The 19,430-nt window shown below is 32.9% G+C and overlaps 3 protein-coding genes across 4 annotated transcripts in view; 1 reads left to right on the top strand and 2 right to left on the bottom strand.

The window, feature by feature from the left end:
* Nucleotides 1–19,430, bottom strand: part of LOC125875055 (inactive poly [ADP-ribose] polymerase RCD1-like) — a 485,870-nt gene that overhangs the window by 258,273 nt on the left and 208,167 nt on the right. The gene's annotated exons all lie outside the window — the stretch shown is intronic.
* The window catches only part of LOC125875097 (dolichol-phosphate mannose synthase subunit 2-like), a 250,508-nt gene that overhangs the window by 156,137 nt on the left and 74,941 nt on the right, over nt 1–19,430 (top strand). The gene's annotated exons all lie outside the window — the stretch shown is intronic.
* LOC125875080 (cinnamoyl-CoA reductase-like SNL6) lies at nt 4,047–7,569 on the bottom strand. 2 transcript variants are annotated; one of them, XM_049556157.1, is made up of 6 exons: nt 7,338–7,569; nt 6,982–7,139; nt 5,961–6,082; nt 5,589–5,646; nt 4,801–5,132; nt 4,047–4,428 (listed from the first exon to the last, which is right to left on the bottom strand). In XM_049556157.1, exons 1-6 carry the CDS (start codon nt 7,468–7,470, stop codon nt 4,299–4,301), a joined length of 933 nt encoding a protein of 310 aa, XP_049412114.1. In that variant the 5' UTR covers nt 7,471–7,569; the 3' UTR covers nt 4,047–4,298. The 2 variants fall into 2 exon arrangements, with proteins under 2 accessions (XP_049412114.1, XP_049412113.1); XM_049556156.1 differs by lacking the exon at nt 5,589–5,646 and having other exon boundaries at nt 5,894–6,082.

Here is a 19,430-nt window from a genome sequence, read left to right as displayed (position 1 = left end):
TAGCTTTACTTTGGTATTGGCAGTCTATTGCTGTTCCGAGCGAAGAAATGTTTTACACACCAAATGAATGCACAAATATATATTTCAAAGTAAAAGCAACCAAGTAGAACAATGCAAACCATGTAAATCAAAGCTTCTTCTTGGAGGTTTTTTCGGATTCAACAAACAAACCAAATTAAAATTAAGTTTTACGGGAGCCTCAAAGAAAACATTGAAGAAGACATAAACCCAGCAAATCAAGCCAAAAGTCTTATCCCATATTAGACCAAGAGGCACGACTTCAAAGAAAACCCACAAAATCGATGAATGAAAACAGAGAACATACCAAAAGCATTATATTGGTGAATATGGAAGTGATCTTTTTTGTGGATGTACAAACACATGCGGCAAACATCGAGAGAAGAAGGTGAATGAGACGAAGTGGTAACAATGAAGTGAAATGCAATTTTTCAGAATGAGAAAACACACGTGTCTAAGAGACAAGAAAAGGACAAGAGAAAATGACAGACATACCCTTTTGAATGTCCCACGAAACTCTCGCTTATTAGTAATGATGTTGATACATGTATTAAATATATGATATATATATACACACACTTATACATATGATATACATAAGTATATGTAGTTTGATCGAACGGTCTATATAGGCAGTGGCGGATCCATGATTTAGAGTCCGTGGGTGCCAAATAGACTTATCGATTAAAATTCTGAGAGTTTCGTTGAATTCAGGGTATGATTTTAGGCATAAGTGAGATCTTGACTGATTTTTGAGAGGTCTCGAGCTTGTTTTAGCCTTTTTAGGCGTGAGTTAGTTCCTTGTGATTTTCACGGATGTCGGGTCAAGGAGACCTCGAATTTGTATTTTGACAGTTCCATTAAGTCCGTAACATCGAGTATAATTGATTTGCTTATATGGGGTTTCGAATGAATCCCAAGGGTCTTTTCGGAGTGTTGAAGGTTGGCTGTATTTTCCTGGTGTGTTTGCAGGCCTCGCTTTTGCGAAGGCTGGTCGCTTAAGTTAGAGCCTCTTCACTTTTGTGAGGGATGCGTTTTTAGCAGGGAAGTGAACCCTTGGTCGAGGGGGTTTACCCCCTATTTCACCATTTTTAATTTGAAGTTGGAGAGCTTTGTGGTGGCAATTTGGAACAAATTTTTGAGGAAAAACTTTTGGGTAACGATACTTAACTCTAAATGTTAAATTACCCATTATTGTTTATGAATTTATGTGTTCAAATCAAGCTTTTGAAATGCAGAATTTGGGCTTATCTGCAAGAACCCAAGAACTTAGTAAAATGATGATTTTGAAGTGATTTTTAGCCATTTTTCAAAATGATTTTTCCTAATGAGTTCTTAAAGCCTTGAGTAATGTTTCAAGTATAAAATTTGGATTCAAACCTTATTTTGGAATTGAGTTTTGTGTTGATTGACCCACTTTTCAAGAGGATTGATGTGGGTATCATTGTTTCCGAAATGTGATGGTAAACACTTTCTTGTATATAGATTGTGTGACTTTGGAAGTGTTTTGGAAGGGGAAGACTCAATTCTTAGATTGATATTGATTGATTTAAGACAAGTGATCTTATAAACTTTGTATTCTAGTAGAATTCATGTGCTTCCTTTGTTGCTTATGTGTTGGGAGTAATGGGATGAGGTGAAAGGTTTAATTGTCCACTTGATAAATCTAAATGAATAAAAAGGGATTGAAATGAAAAAGACTTTGTGATGAACATGATGATGTGAATTGCCTTATTGTGACACTTGATGATTGATTGATGAAATGCTTGAAAGCATGAATGTGGACTTGAATTGTGTGAATTGTTATCTCTTCTGTGTGGTGTGATATTACTTGTATGCATTGATTGTGAAGATTGTGATGAAACATGTGATGATTTGTGATGCCGAGGTCTTTGCCGGTGAGTGTTGTGATGCCGAGGTCATTTCTGGCAAGTGTTTATAAAGCCGATGGAAAATGGTTTCGGCTAGTGATTTGATATAAAGCCGGTGGAAAATGGTCCCGACTAGTGATATAAAGACAATGAGAAATGGTTCCGGCTAGTGATATAAAGTCGAGGGGAAATGGTTCCCACTAGTGATATAAAGTTGATGGAAAATGGTCCCGACTAGTAATATTGTGCCGATGAAAAATGGTTCTGGCAAGAGATTGATTATTGTGACTCGATATTTTTTTGCTTATGCGTGACTTACTCATTAATTGTGATTGATGTATTTGTGCGTATAACCAAACTACTTGACATTGATATTGACTTATTTGATTTGTTTGATTGTTGAATTGTGAAGATTGAACTGTGAATATCGACCCTTGTGAGTCGTGTATTGTAGAATTGCTAGGTTGGGTTGATTACTATGCAGGTTGTAGTTTTAGAAGGTTCAGTTAAAGTGTAAGGGGTATCCGTTTTCTAGGTAGATGCCTTCTTTCTAGGTTGCTTGTTAGGTACCGTATTTTTGGTACTCACCCCTTGCTTCTACACTTGCGTAGTTTCCGAGACCAGACCCGCGTGATCTTTTTCTTTTTCTCTTGACAGTCGAGGCTTGTTGAAAGATTTGAGTGGTAGTTGCTTGTCGGCGGACCCTCTTTTTCTTTTGTTTAAACTTTGTTCTACTTGAAAAATAATGATTCTGCCTTCGTCTTGTTCTTACTTTATATTTCCACATTTCTTTCGTTTTCGTTGGGTTGAGGCTGACTTGTCTTAATGGGAAAAAACAAGTATCATCACGTCCTTTTTTGGATCGTGACATTATATATATATATATATATCATTATTAGTATAGAGTGGGAGTGTATCATTTAAGCACCATTCCTTAATATGCATAGTGTTCTAGAGTTGTGTTAGGCAAACTTGTAAATGATCAATAGGCAGACAAAAACAAGTATTCAAAAGAGTGATATATAATTAGGCTGCCATATGATTAAGAAGATGTAGAGGGTCCATATATAGTGCATTGACAATTATCTTTCTTGTAAGCGTGTCAAAATTTTATGAATTTATATAACTATACGTGTGTTTGCTGTCTTTCTAAGAGAAAATTAGAACCAACAAGCGTTTAATTTGAAAGCAACGTTAAATACGTGTATCTAGAAAACAAATAATGTATTGATGGGAACAATGGACTTTGTTATTGAAAAAAGCTAATATAAGAGTTTTGATGGAAATTGTACACTGATTTTTTCAAAATTTAATTAAATTTGAAAGCGAACCTTACCCAAAGACTAAATCATTAGGGAAAAATTTATGCGAAAATGACAAATATTTATAGTATATTATTTAATTTAGCTACAATTTTGGATATTTATAATTAACTGCTACAATTTCTTAAATTTTGCTATGAATTTGTATATGCTTACCTTAGCTAGTTGTATACGATTTGTTGATACATTTTATTTGTATAAATTATGAAAAATAATAAATTACCTTATTTGTAGGGAAATATACAAACGGAATTATAAAAAATTCTTAAATGTATAAATACAAAATTGGTATATACTTACCCTGTTTATATATTGACAATCAAAATATACAAACGAAAATACCCATAGCAAACGTAACTTAGCTATGAAGTGCAATTAAACAAACTATAGCTAAGAAGACTTATTAAGTTTAATCTCTTTGCTATTTGTGAAATTTTCTCTTATCATTCTGTATAGGGAAAAATGACAAATATACCTCTGAACTGTCGTAAATGGTATGTGATACCCTCCGTCATACTTTTGAGACATTGATGCCCCTGCAGTCCAAAAACTAGAGCATATATACCCTTTATACTAACAGACATACACGTGTCATAATCTTATCCATCGATCCGTTAGAGTGAAGGGCATATATATACTCTAGTTTTTATAAGGCAGGGGCACCAATCTTCTAAAAGCATAACAGAGTGTATTTGCATACTATTTACGATAGTTCAGAGATGTATTTGCCACTTTTCCCTTCTATATACATCCACTAGCTAGCAGCTATATAAAGTTGGACTTGCAAGTAAACGATTAGACTTAAAGTAACCATCACATTTTTGCACATAAAAAACAACTCATAATTCACATGGTGTTTTTTAATTTATTGACTTTTGTACATAAACATGATTACATGCCTTGCATTTAGCCATCTATGTGTCCTCTCTTTTTCTTTCTTTTTAGGAGAAACTTTTTTAGTAACTTGCCTACTTGGGAAGTGGGGTTTGGGAAAAGTAATTTTATCGCATTTGATTTGCACTTGGACATTATTTGTACACTTGGATAAGAGATTCAGATCCCTTTGATTTAATATGTAGTTTTTTCATCATAAGCAAATGTCTTGATTTGCATTTTGGTCCATCATTTGAGGCTGGCATCCTCTAAAGTCAACCATAAGCTTGTTTAATTTCTTGTTGCTGATCCTTTGTTGTATTATCATTGTGTCTTCCTCCAAACTATCATATGCCAAAACGAAAAATATTAGTTATGTGTTATGTATATGTGAAAGAATTCAAAGAAATAAAGTTCAACTTTGCAACAAAGAGGGTTCAGATGTACCCTTGCAGCACCCTAAGACAAATATCTAGCTGGTCGAATTTAACTTATTATATGCAATGATAATATAAGAAATTCTTTGCACACTATCAAATCAACTTTACATGTTGTAACACGTAACATGTATTATTTTCATGATAATAAGTCTCACTTTTTATGAAGATCTTTTAGGTGATCTGATAGTATAAAAGTTCTTTTACATCGTTGATGAATGTAACTAGTTAAACTCTATCCATAAACCAAATGAATAAAAATGAGGTGTACTAGTATACCTTTGAGGTGGAGAAGGCAAAGGGGACAACATTTGGACAAGGTTAAGAGCATCTTGTTTTTGGTTAATGATGTGATTGAAGCACAAATATCTACCATATGATGCTATATCTTCATAAACACAAATGTGGGCATCCACCAAGAAATCAAGATCAACAGTCACAAACACACCATCTTCATACATCTCAGCTGCCCCTTTGAGATAAGGATTAGTAATGGTTAATTCAGGACCCATTAACAGTCCTGAGTTAATAGTCACCATGTTTATTTCTCTATCCATTGCCAATGCCCAAGCTGTCTTCTCTGCTAGTGTTTTTGACATAGCATGCCACAACTGTCCATTTCAATAATGATCAAGTCAGAGATTTCGTTAAGTGTGTTCATATATTTAACATATATATGAATGAAAAATAATTTTGACCTATATACTTCATATAAAACGTGCATGTAAATAATACTCCCTCCGTCCACTATTGTTTGTTAGTTATACTAAAAATTATTATCCAAAATTAATTGTCAATTTAAACCATAAAGAAATAATTAGTCACTTTTTTCCAATTCTGCCCTTAATAATTACATAATTACTGTTTTCAAAAAGTAGCCTTTTTAAAGTTATAGGACTACTTTAATAATGATTAATAGTAAAGTTATATTAGTCAAACTGCACCTTATATTAATTTTTTTTAAATATTGTGCATGATCTTATTTTGACAAACAATAGTGGATGGAGGGAGTACTTGAATATGATATAAGAAAAAAAGAAAAAAGAACACATGATAAATATGGATACCTTGAATTTACGACAAAAGTTGATGTCAGTCCAATGTCTTTCATCAATAGATGGTGCAGAATCTTTATCATGTCCCCAAATAATTGTAGTTGCTGAGGAAGTAAAAACTACTTTTTCTATTGTGTCTGTTTGTGCGCATGCTTNTAATGATTGATAATAGAGTTATATTAGTCAAACTGCACCTTATATTAAATTTTTCTAAGTATTGTGCATGATCTTATCCTGACAAACAATAGTAGACGAAGAGAGTACTTGAATATGATATAAGGAAAAAAGAAAAAAGAACACATGATAAATATGGATACCTTGAATTTACGACAAAAGTTGATGTCAGTCCAATGTCTTTCATCAATAGATGGTGCAGAATCTTTATCATGTCCCCAAATAATTGTAGTTGCTGAGGAAGTAAAAACTACTTTTTCTATTGTGTCTGTTTGTGCGCATGCTTCCAATACATTATGTGCTGCCCTCACCTCCACTTCTCCCATTTCTTCCTGCAATCATATATACCCGATGAGTCGATGGTGTATTAAAAATAATTTAATAAAACTGTATATTGCTTTTATATTAGATATGTTATTATTATATGTTTAATTTAATTTGTCACATCCTGCTACCTCCCTTTCATTCAACTGCTAGCTGCCTAATTTATCATGCTCCTTAAATAGTACCTATCTAAATAATGTTTGACTTATAAGTGTCTGCGTAACGAAATATGTAACCCCTTGCGTGTACAGAAACCGGCTCTATTAATTAGAGTTATATAGTTTTTTCTCTTTCATTATTATTGTTTATTTTTTACTTTTTTAGTATATTAAAAAATATATTTTCCGTTCTAGTTATTTTAACATCAAAAGAGCGGTGAAGGAGCCATATGATCGACATCCCTTCATCGAAAAATTACATTGTATAGTTAGGTAAAAATATTTCATATTAACACTTTTTGACTTTTATATAATTTTACTTTTTTATATTTTGATACCCTTTAATCGAAATTCTAGCTCCGACATTACAAAAACAGAATTGGTAGTTACTTCAATAATGATTTCTTAAGTGGTGCATAAGTTTAACAATAATAATAATAATAATTTCTTTTAACATCAAAAGAAAATTAAAATAATGGTATTTTTTTTCAATATAATTATACACGTACCCATTATTTACCTCGACGGGACATCATTATTTAATTATGGTGATGCATAAGTTATTTGTTTTTTTATTTTAACACAATCTTCCTGGTCACTACAACATCCTCAATAGAACAAAATCTTATTATTAAATCATAAATAACACTAACTTCCACACTGTAAACACATGCTTAGCTAGCTGTAGAAATTAATAAGAAGATAAAAAAAAACAATAAACTTGTATTGAAAGTAATAAGGTTACGTACATCGTAAGTAGGATAATCTGCTGGAGGTTCAAAGTTGTAGAACAAACCAGAACAACCCTTCAAAGCATCAAGAATACTATGATAATCAAAAGGGTCCGACTCAAATATCTTCAGTTTCTTCTCTTCACATTCAATCCTCTTCAACGACGATGACTCGCCTAAGATGGAAATAAACAAGTGATTATATTCCTTTGTCTCAAATTATTTATCGTGTTTGAACTGAAAATACAAATACCCTATGACGTTCATTATGATTGTTCAAATATCAATTGAAGAGTATAATAGTCAAAACCCTTCCTAATTAATGTTCGTGTACAACAGAAATACGACAGATGATTTGAGATGGGCAATCTTACCATGATTTTGAATAGCTGCATGAACAGTGTAACCTCTCTTGAGAAGACGTTTTACTAGCTTTGTGCCTAATCGAGTGGAAGCGTCCATTACACATATTGTATTGAAAATACAATTGTAAGAAGCTGGAGCCATTTTGAGATTATAAATTGATTGCTATTTTCAAGTCAATAGACAACTTTTTTTTTTTTCTATATAAGAGAGAGAACTAAGTTTTAAGTTTGGGTGTAGAAATTCTGAAGGGAGATATGGGTATATAAAGCAAGTAAAAGAGAAGCTAGCTACCTACAAGATGGTCCTAGCCATCCCAATAATGAGAGGGACTTTTTCCTCTTTTTAATTTTTTATTATTATTGAATAGACTTATAATAAATAAGTAATTAAACTATGGAAAATACTGAGACTTAGGTGGTGTATAGTACCAAGGAAAATATTAAAGTGAAAAATGACAAATATACCCTTGAATTATCGTAAATGGTATGCAGATACCCTCCGTCATACTTTTGGGACATTGGTGCCCCTGCCATCCAAAAACTAGAATTTATATGTCATTCACTCTAACGGAAGACTAAATAGGGACACGTGGCATAATCTTGTCTGTCGATCCAATATTTAATCGGTCGGGGGATAAGATTATAACATGTGTATGTCCGTTAGTATAAAGAGTATATATGCTTTAGTTTTTGAACGGCAGGGGCACTAATGTCCCAAAAGTATGACAGAGGGAATCTGTACACCATTTTCGATAATTCGGAGATATATTTATCCTTTTTCTCTTCTAGATACAACCTCTATAAGTTACACGGCATACCTTAATATTCAAATTGTTACAATATATAAAAATTCTTTATATTGACCATCTAAAAATAAAATTTCAACTGGTGAAAGAGTTAATTAAACTTGTTTTAGAACTATGCGAAATGTAACATATTTGTTATCAAGTTAATAGTTGAAACTAAATATGTCCACATCTTTATTAAGGCTAAATTTGCCTTGTTTTTGGATAGCAAAAACTTAGCACCAGATGACATCGTGTCATGTGATTAAAGATTATTATTTTTGGATAGCAAAAACATAGCATGCATCCGGTGATGCCATATGTCATGTAATTGAAGATTATTTTGATAGATTGTCTCAATTTTTACCTTATTGATGGACGTTCGATGATTATCCTATATTGTCCATCTCATGTGTAGATTAATTAAGGGAAAGGGCTTATTATCGTGTTATGGTTGACATCTACTAACTGTGCAACTGTAATAGCTGTACTCATTCATTGTTATGTTAGCTAATAAATGCATCTACACGTTGACCGGATTTTCAATAAACTCCCAACTCCCCTCTACGTGTGCTAGATTAAATGCACCCACCTCATTCATATATACAAAATCATATTACTCCCTCGTAGAGTTTATCATTTTTACTAAAAATATATGTATTAAAATACTTGTTATTATAAAAGTTTAGAAATATTTTTGAATTTTTAATAGTAATTATTTTAGAATATTATAAACACTTTAGTATGATACATATATACATAAAGTAGATATAAATAAAGATAAAATAATTTAAAAAAATATTCTTAAGTGATGCTTTTTTTACGAGGCATATAAAAAAAAATACAATAATATTTTTGAGATGGGAGGAGTATTACAATTTACATCTACATATGACTTTCGCAACACGGAAAAATTAAATGATTGAATAGAGTAATATTTTATTGGTCAATTGTATTGTTGATACTTGGGTCGCTGCATTTATTAAAAAATATTCAAGGATTATTTTGTTTTCTTAGTGATGTCATAAATCTGATTAATATAATGTTATCAACTCTGAGATTCTTGTGGGTGAATAATTAATTTTATTTCCCCCCTTCCCCACTCTCTTAGAAAAATAATGAAAGAAAGATATAGCTAGATTCTGTAACAATGGTATTTTTCTTTTTTATAGATGGCTACGCAAAGAAAAAAGTTTGAAGCAACACATGGCAATATATCTAGGTTACAGAACTTCATATAAGAATAAAATTAAAATTGTCATGAGATACAAATGATAGATATATGTAACAACTCTAACTTGAGAAACTAGAACGTAACCCCAAGTGGCATCCGATTTATGTAGCATATATAACTTATTTTAGATAATAAATTTCAAATATTTTTCTTTTAATTTTAAATTTTATGTCTAGTTAAATATCTTTACATAAATTAGAAACGGAGTAAGTACAAAAATTTGCTAAACTATAGTTTTAAATCCTAGAAAAATGTAAAGACTACAGTAATATTTAGGTGAAATTACTTTATTAGACATATATCCATATCATCATATATATGAATTCTACCTATATTTTCAAATAATTATGTATCTTACTATTTATTAAGAGTTTCTTACCATATATTGAGAAAGATACACCTAGATACATGTATTTTTGTTATCCAATACACTAAAATAAGGAAAGACGGCGGCGAAACGGGGAGGGAGACGAGGGAGATAGTCATATATTCCATATACAAGTGAATCACACTAGATACACATAGATACATATATTTGTATGTATTTGAGATATCAGATACATAGGAGAGTGGTGAGCAAGATGGGAGGTAGGTGAACGAGATTTGTTATGTATCTCAAATACATGTGAAACCACTTGGATATAATGTATCTAAAACAAATTCACCTAATTTTGACTTCATGTATCCCAAGATACATGTATCTGAACGCAACAAAATCTGATAAGATTTTTAATATCGAAAATTAGAATAACCTAAGTAATTAGTTTCTGAAGTGATGAGATTTCGATAAATTTCTCTAGCATTTACACTTCCAAGTTAGGTTCGAAATTATATTAACACTATAATTTGTTCCAATAATGAATCGCAGCTCTCTGTTATACTTCAGGAATATCAAGTGCTTTAATATTACGATCCAAATGTATGGCAGGTATTGTCCGCGCGCTTTAGCCCCGCAGATATCACAAATTCGTTACTCGGGGTATGAACTCGAAAACGTATTTGTAAATTTGTGTTATGCCTTATAAAATTTATCTTTCTTTTCTTCTCCTATTAATTTTGATATGAAATTTAGCTAAGATGTCATGTTCATCCAGGAAATTTGTCAACCTAAAAATCTCTCAGTTCCTCTCTTTGACCCACCCTCCGTCATGGCATAACATTTTAACAATTATGGTTTCCCCTAAATAACAAACCGCAGGTGGTTCAAACACTCTGGAAATGGCTTATAATAGTTCACAAACATAGTACTCTCTTCGTTTCAATTTGTTTGTCACATTTTTTTTAGTCTTTTCTATAAATATGTCTGTTTCCTTTTTTTGACAACTCTTTAATTCTAACTTTCCTCTTGACATGTTTAAGATTACAAGATAATATCCACATTATATTTCAAATTTCCGTTTCAAATCTTCTCTCTGAGCCTGACGCACGTTAGAGTGCACTAACCTGTACCTCGCCGGAAATGGGAAGAGGACGACCACGGAAACCTGTGCAAAAAGATCGAGCAAAGGAAATATTGCATGGAATTTCTACTAGTGCTAATGGAGGAAAAATAAACACAGTTCCACGAAGTGAGATACAACTGAGCACACTAGAAGCTATGGCGATGGTGGTTTCAGATTTGGACAAAGAGAAACAAGTAAGAGATGAAGAATGGCCGGAGTTAACACAACAACGAGGAGTTGGTGGGGGTATCCAAAAAAATCCCATCGAGATCAATGAAACAGTAAACTTGGACTAGAATGTGGGAGGAGCACAGAGAAAGTTAAACCTTCCAGATGTATCACCTGAGAAGCCATGGAGAACCTCTTTTCCATAAACCGACTGACTGGAAGAGGTATGAACTTAAACTATATAGCTCTATTAATTGTTGAGGGGGAGAAGGTAGTAGAAATTCTGTCGTAGCTCAGGAGGATAAGAAATGGGCTTCTTCGGTGGTTGTTTATGTTGTAGGAGCAATACCATCAATTGGAGCTATGGAGAGGTTTATTATAGCCCAGGGGTCATTCTCTGCCAAACCAGTAGTTCTATATCATTTTGATGGATACTTTGTAGTTAGATTTGCAAATGAAGAGGAAAGGGATAAGGTGTTGTGTGCAGGACCTCACTGTTTTCTCAAAAAACATGTTATAATAAAGCCTTGGCTCCCAGAATTTAATTTCAAAGAACAGATCCTCACTACTATTCCGATATGGATAAAACCTCCTAATCTTTCACTTAACTGCTGGAATTCTGTAGTTCTAAGCAAAATAGGAAGTAGTTTGGGACAACCACTATATGCTGATGAGTGTACCACACAAGCAAGTCGCATATCCTTTGCGAGAATACTGATTGAAATAGATGTGACTAGGCCTCTCCCCAAGATGATTAAGATTCGAGACCCTAAGAGGAGAGTACTGGAGCAACAAAACTGGTATGAATGGAAACCACTGTATTGTAAAAAATGCTTACAAGTAGGTCACTCATGTGACAAGCCAAAAGAAATACCAACTAAAAGATGTCAAGGACAGGGGCAAAGGAAAGAATGGAGGCCAACAATAATGGGGGATAAGAATCAAGAGAAGCAAACAGAGCCACAATCAGATCCTATTCATGAAGTGGAAACACAAAGGGTAAAGGAAAATTACCAGGAGAACTGGCAAATTGTGAGTTACAAGTCAGCTGGTAAAAGAGTGGCACTACAAACTACATGGATTGAAAACCCTGAGCAGGATGAGAGGAGTAGGTTTGAAAGTGGGCAGCATAGTGGAGCAAGTGAGGAAGCCATCATTGAACCAAAACCTCCAAATAATTCATGTTAGTCACATGGAATGTAAGAGGGTTTAATCAGGAGGTGAAGCACAAGGAGATGAGGCTGTTTTAAGAAGAAATAAAGCTAATATAATAGCAATTATTAGTGAGCATAGAGTTAGAGAAGATAAAGTTAAAAGTATTATAAATAAAGTAATGCCAAGCTGGGAGTGGAGCACAAATGCTACAAACAATGTGAGAGGAAGAATTTGGGTGGTTTGGAATCCAAGTATAGTCAAATTCACCACTGTGGAATCATCTGCACAACACATTCATGGTCAGGTTGAGATACAAGTGAGCAAAATGAAATTCCAATTTACAGCAGTGTATGATTTGCACTCAATAACTGCCAGAACCTCTCTCTAGGCAACAATAAAGCAGCTGAGTACACACATCAATGAAGCATGGTTGATCATGGGAGATTTTAATTCCATTTTGATAGCAGATGACAGACCTATTGGAAGTTAAGTGCAAATATCAGAAACTAAAGATTTCCAAGAATGCATCAATGACTGCAACTTAACTGAGCTGACCACCGTTGGAAGAAAATTCACTTGGACAAATGAACATATGTTTAGTAGAATAGATAGAGCACTGGTTAATGTTGAGTGGGTACTACATATGCCAATAGCACAAGTGTTGGCTATGGATCCATTATTCTCAGACCATTCTCCTCTGAGTATCAATGTGGAGGAACACAAGGATGAAAAGAAAAGGCCTTTTAGACTCTATAATTGTCTAGCACAACACCCAGAGTTTAAAAATAAGATATATGCAAGGTGGAAAATAAAAGGAACAGGCATGCAAGAGGTCTAGAAAAACTTGAAGGAGGTGAGAAGAGAAATGAAGCACTTAAATCAAAGAAAATACATGGGAGTATTAGATAAGGTTAATAATCTCAGGAAAGAGCTGATGGATAAACAAAGTCATATGAGAACTGTTCATATACCCCAATGTATGTTAGATGAAGAAAAGGAGTTAAGGGCACATTTACACAAATGAAGCATGATTAAAGAGGCAATTTATAAACAGAAATACAAAATACAATGGCTTAAACTAGGGGATTCAAACACTTCATATTTTTTTGCTAGTATGAAGAGCAGAAAATCCCAAAATCAAATAACTATGCTTACCAAAGAAGATGGCACAATCATCAGGGATCCAGAAAAAATCACCAAAGAAGCAGTGAGGTTCTACCAAAATCTGTTAGGTAAAGAAAATCCTCTCATGTCAGCCACCCAGCCAGTAGTATTGATTGATGGTCCTGTTTTATCAAGAGCTCAACAGTTGGAGTTAATCCAACATTTTACAAAAGATGATGTTATGCTTGCACTGAAAAGTATTGAGGATAGTAAGGCACCAGGTGGAGATGATTTCAATTCATATTTCTTCAAGCAAGCTTGGCCTATTATAGGTGATGAGGTAATGACTGTTGTACTCCAGTTCTTTAGCACTAATCAGATGTATGCTCCTATTAACAGGACATCAGTTACTCTTATTCCTAAAGTACAACATCCTAGCTCCATCAAAGAATATAGACCTATTTCTTGTTGCACCACAATGTATAAAATCATATCCAAAATGCTCACACATAGACTCCAAGGAGTAATGGGTTTTCTAGTGGACCCAAGTCAAGCTGCATTTGTTCCTGGTAGAATGTTAACAGATAATGTTATATTAAGCCATGTGTTGATCAAGGGCTATGAGAGGAAAGGGATATCACCTAGGTGTATGTTCAAAATTGATATGCAAAAGGCATATGATTCTTTGGAATGACACTTTCTTAACGAAGTTTTGATTGGAATGCAGATGCCTGAAAGTTTATAACATAGATTATGCAGTGTGTCAGGACAGTCTCTTATTCAATTATGATTAATGGATGCCCAAGTGTTCCATTTTAGGCAAGGAGAGGGGTGAGGCAAGGAGATCATTTATCCCCTTATCTATTTATGTTGGCTATGGATATCTTACAAGATTATTGAGATCATTGAGAAACAAGAATGAGTTTAAGTTTCATCCGAAATGTCAAAAGTAACAAATACTACAACTGAGCTTTGCAGATGATCTACTTTTATTTAGCAGATGAGACATTCCATCAACTACACTTCTGGTTAAATGCTTCCAGCAATTCTCCCAAGCATCAGGACTCATAGCTAATCTATCCAAAAGTTGTGTGTATTTTGGAGAAGTTCCAGAACCAATTCAACAAAGGATACTACAATACACAGGTTTCACTAAAGGAACCCTCCATTTCAATTATCTTGGGGTTCCACTCAGTTCAAAGAAGTTATCTATCAGCCAGTGCCAGACACTAATAGATAAAATGGTGGGGAGGATCAACACATGGACAGTAAAGTTTCTATCATATACAGGGAGGCTCCAGTTGGTACAAAGTGTTTTAACTTCTATCCAAGCTTTTTGGTCACAGATTTTTCTCATTCCTAAAAAAATCTTACAAACAGTAGAATCAATGTGTAAGAGATTTTTATGGAATAGTGATGTACAAAGTAAAGGGAAGGGCACTCATTGCATGGGACACATTATGTTGGCCTAAGGTTGCTGGTGGACTAAATGTAAATGATGTTTAGTTATGGAATAAAGAAGCTATACTAAAACAGTTATGGAATCTTGCAAAAAAGAAAGATAAGTTATGGATCGTTTGGGTCCATACATACTATCTTAAAGGCAAGAGACCATGGAAAGTAGTAGGGCAACATGCTTCTTGGATGGTGAGAAAGATCATGCAAGTAGGTCGTTGGATTTCTGAGTCTGGAATGTAGATAACAGAGATTATGGATGCAGAGCAGTTCACCATAAAAGATATGTATAAGAAGCTGAGGGGGGAGTACACAAAGGTGCCATTCAGAAGGTTGTCATGTAATAATCAAGGGAATCCTTAATGGATATTTATATTGTACCTGACCATACATAAGAGACTATATACCAAGGATAGGCTGGAAAATTGGGGGATACAAACTGAGTGAATGTGTTCATTGTGTAAGCAAGAGCTAGAGACACACCAACATCTTTTCTTTTCATGCACTGTGGTTACTAGGATATGGAGTACACTCTTACGCTGGTTGTGCATTAACAGAAATACTGTAAGGTGGTGTGAAGAATTGGAATGGGCAATTTTGCATGCCAAAGGCAAAGCACTGCAAGATGAACTATATAGGATGACTCTATCAGCTACAGTATACTATGTATGGCAAGAGAGAAATTACAGAATTTTTCAAAAGAAAGAAAGAACTACAGAGGTGATCACCAGGACTATCATTCAAGAAATCCATTGTAGAAGCAATATGCAACCGAAGCTGGCTGTTTTCATTCATAACTTCAATTATTATCCATAGAATAGTTGTCTAGTGGTAAGGGTAGTAGAATGAAATCTGAGATTTGGGACTATGTCCATAGCCAGAACCCAAAACACTTTGTACATATTGATATATCTGGTAATAAAGCTTACATTTACCAAAAAAAGATTACAAGATTAAATGTCATTATAGTATATTCCATGTATATTTAATTTAAGACCACAAGATTCTCAAGTTTTATTTATTTATTAAAATTTCATATCAAGTTAAATTAGAACAATCAACTTAAAACATTAAGAGTAGTGTTTTTGAACTACCGAAAATGTCTCTCTTGAAATAATTACATCTTGTGCGGATTAAAAATATTTAAACTAGATCTATTTGGACAGAGGAGAAAAAGGCATATTATCTCATTGCCTGACCCATCCCAAAAATTATATTCAAATTACTAGTAATAATGTACATGTTCTTACTTTCCATGATCGATTATAATAGGTTATCATCATGTCGTAGTTTTCTTCAATTATTACTGTAGTGGTGTCATACTCAAGAGAGTGAGTAAACAATTTTATAACTAGAAGAGTTTGTCACGCTGTAGCATTTCGGAGTTGATTTCTCCGATAATAACTTAACTAATATTTATTATCTAAAAAGTCATAATTTTTCTTGATGTCAATTTTCTTTTTAACTAAAAAAAAAAAGACTTTCTGAGGTAATAATTATCAGTCGAGTCATCTTTAGAGAAATCAACTCATCATTTTCGTTAGGGAAAAAGGACAAATATACGCCTGAATTATCGTAAATGGTATGCAGATACCCTCCGTCATACTTTTAGGACATTGGTGCCCCTGTCGTCCAAAAACTAGAGCATATATACCCTTTATACTAACGGTCATACACATGTCATAATCTTATCCACTAACCCGATATTTATTAAAAATTGGATTAACGAATAAGATTGCGCCACATGCCCCTATTTAGTCTTCCGTTAGAGTGAAGGGCATATGTGCTCTAGTTTTTGGACGGCAGGGTCCCAAAAAGATGACAGAGACTATCTGCATACTATTTACAATAACACGGGGTTTCGTTAAGTGTTATACAAATACAAATTAATTCAAATAAATAAGACAAAAAACATTAAGATTTATATATAGTAAGTGCGTTTCACATGTTTAAAAAACATTTCAACGTTAAGGAGATAGCAAATAATTTGATGATTATTAGAGGAGCGTCTGGTACTCCCATTATATGTTGGGGCCACCAAGTAATATAATGTCTACAAAAATACAAATAAATGGGAAAACTCACCTTCAAGTACTATTTTCATCGAGCAACTTGTAAAATTCAATTATAAATGATTTAAATATGTGGTGGTAGAATATTATAAGTGGCAAATCTTGATATCATGATTTATTAAAATTTTATATTTTATCGCTTCAATTCAAATTTCATGCTCCATAGCTTTTTAATGACTATCAATAAAGCTTTCCATGAAGCTTTATTAAAATATGTGGTAGCTTTAATTTTTTATTTTTTTTTGCTATATTCGGTAAATTATTATTATGTTTTCTAATGAAGTATGAGTACCTTAAATAGTGATAATTACAAATTAAAAATAGCTTATCCACTTAAAATTGTCAATTTACAAAATAGTCATTTTCCGAACTTTAATTAAAATACATTGCCACTGTATAAGAGTCAATAAACAATAATCATTTTTTTAAAAAAAATTCATGATATATGCTGGTAGACCTGGTATGCCGTTTAATGCTTACTTCAATTACTTTTACTTGTCTACCTTTCACAATATTAAAAATATATTTTTAATTTATTTATCACTTTCTAAAAAGCATTCTATGTTTTTCTATTTTCTCATCTTTAATTAATAAAAAATTGAAAAATAAGCTCCTTAAAACTAAGGAACATGACTTTTCTAAAAAAATTAGGAAACAAATTGCATTGCCTCCTCCCCGTTACCCTCACAACCACCACCATCACCCCCACTCTGCGCCACAACTCCACCCCTACCTATTCTCATAATTGGTTTTAGATACCAAATGATTTTAGGACACTATTTTTTAACTTGTATAAGAAGCATCAGAAATAAGTAAAACACCATTTGATTTTCTAAAAAAATGTTTTTTTCAAACGATTTCCTTCACATCAAACACACCACATATTATTATTTTGTCCATAATTTATTCTTAATATTAATTACTTATTTCCCGAGACTAAACATCACTTAATAATGCCTTTTATATATTTTTTAAGAAGCATGTACAATCCAAAGTGAATAAGTAAAAGTGAACAGTCGAAGAAGTATTTTTCAAAAATCATCCTAGATGAAGTAAGCAACAAGAGAATTCAAGCTACACTGCAACTAGTTGATAGATGAAGTGATTGAAGTTGAATAGATGAAATGCATTTGGTTAGCTAGATAGTTATAATCAACAAGCTAAGTTTAATGTTGAAAATTGGGGATAATATACTATTGCAATTATTTAACCTCTAGTCCTTCATCCACTTACAACTATTACTAGGCATCCAAAAATTCATTGCATATTGTACAATTACTAGGCATCCCAAAATTCATTGTATATACTTTATTGTACTAATTTTCCTTTTAATAATTATTTTTATAAACTTTCATGATTCTCAATTTACATGTTTAAAATTTACTAGCTTCTGCCAAACGTTACGGCCAGATCCAATGTTGATACGTGGATTCACATTTATAAAAACTTTTGTCTAAATCTTATATATCTCTTAAGAGATTTATTAAAAAAATTTAAGTATTTAACTGTTAATCCAGTTAATATTATGTAATATGAAATCATTGTTTTCACCAATCTTAAATTTGACAATTGAGCACTATTAAAAAGAATTAGTTCTTTAATATAAGAGTACAAAAAATAATTACTATTTTTTCTTGTCTTGAATTTCTGAAGTGATACTTCTTTTAAAACGATTCTTTTTTACTAAAACAACACTTATTTTGAGACGGGGAATATCATTATACACTGTCCCACCTCAATATCAACACATTATTTAGGATTTGTTTGCACATTGGCATTGCCATGGCTGCTTCAAGTAATTAAAATTGAGGGAGTGTAAAGTATTCTTCAGAAATTAAGCCAATTAGATAGAGCCTTTTACCGACATGAGTTGTGGTGCAGTGGTGGAACTGCTCCATCCTTAATCAGAGGTCTCGAATTTAAGTCTTGGTTATATATGGAGAAAATCTTGTTGGGGAGCGCCACCCCCGAATTGACCCTGTAATGTGCAATACAGATTTAGTCCGGGCTTCAATGCGGACTTTAGACACCGAGTGACAAGATAGAAAACTATTACTCGTATGTAATGTAAACTGTATGTTTTAATAGTTAGTTACCGTGTAAAATACTCATTTCTTTAATAGTTCACACCCACGTAGGTATATTTTCAGTTTATTTCCCCACAAAACTAATTTTTCGCAATAATGTTTATATACCCGATATGAAATATGATACATTTACTGTAAATGATGTATCAACTTTGTATAATAATGTACATTAGTGTATAAAAAGTGTTTATACATATTTTTATATTATTATACAAACTTATACAATTATTGAGTTTTGTCTCCTACGAACTCCAACCCACGGAATTCCATTTGAAAGGGATCAAAAGCATCACCAAATAGCTCAAATGTCTATCAGATTGCTTTAACTTTTAACTACAATTTCAAAATGAAATCCCAACAAACTTCAACCGTTAATTTGTCAAGAATTTCAACACATGAGTTTTGATGTTTTTCCAACAATTGGAATTATTATAGTTTTCCTAAGTATTTCAAATTACATACAAAATGGGCTAAGATGGTATGATTTGAGAATAGCGAAAGTTTCATAAGCAAACGAGATTAGTGCTCTTTCTTTTATGTGAAAACAATTACTTACCATTTTAAAGAAACATAGCAATATTTTTCTTTCAAAACATAGTA

The sequence above is a fragment of the Solanum stenotomum genome, chromosome 8, assembly GCF_019186545.1.
Source record: "Solanum stenotomum isolate F172 chromosome 8, ASM1918654v1, whole genome shotgun sequence".
NCBI classification, from domain to species: Eukaryota; Viridiplantae; Streptophyta; class Magnoliopsida; order Solanales; family Solanaceae; genus Solanum; species Solanum stenotomum.
This window is presented reverse-complemented; position numbering and strand designations above follow the sequence as displayed.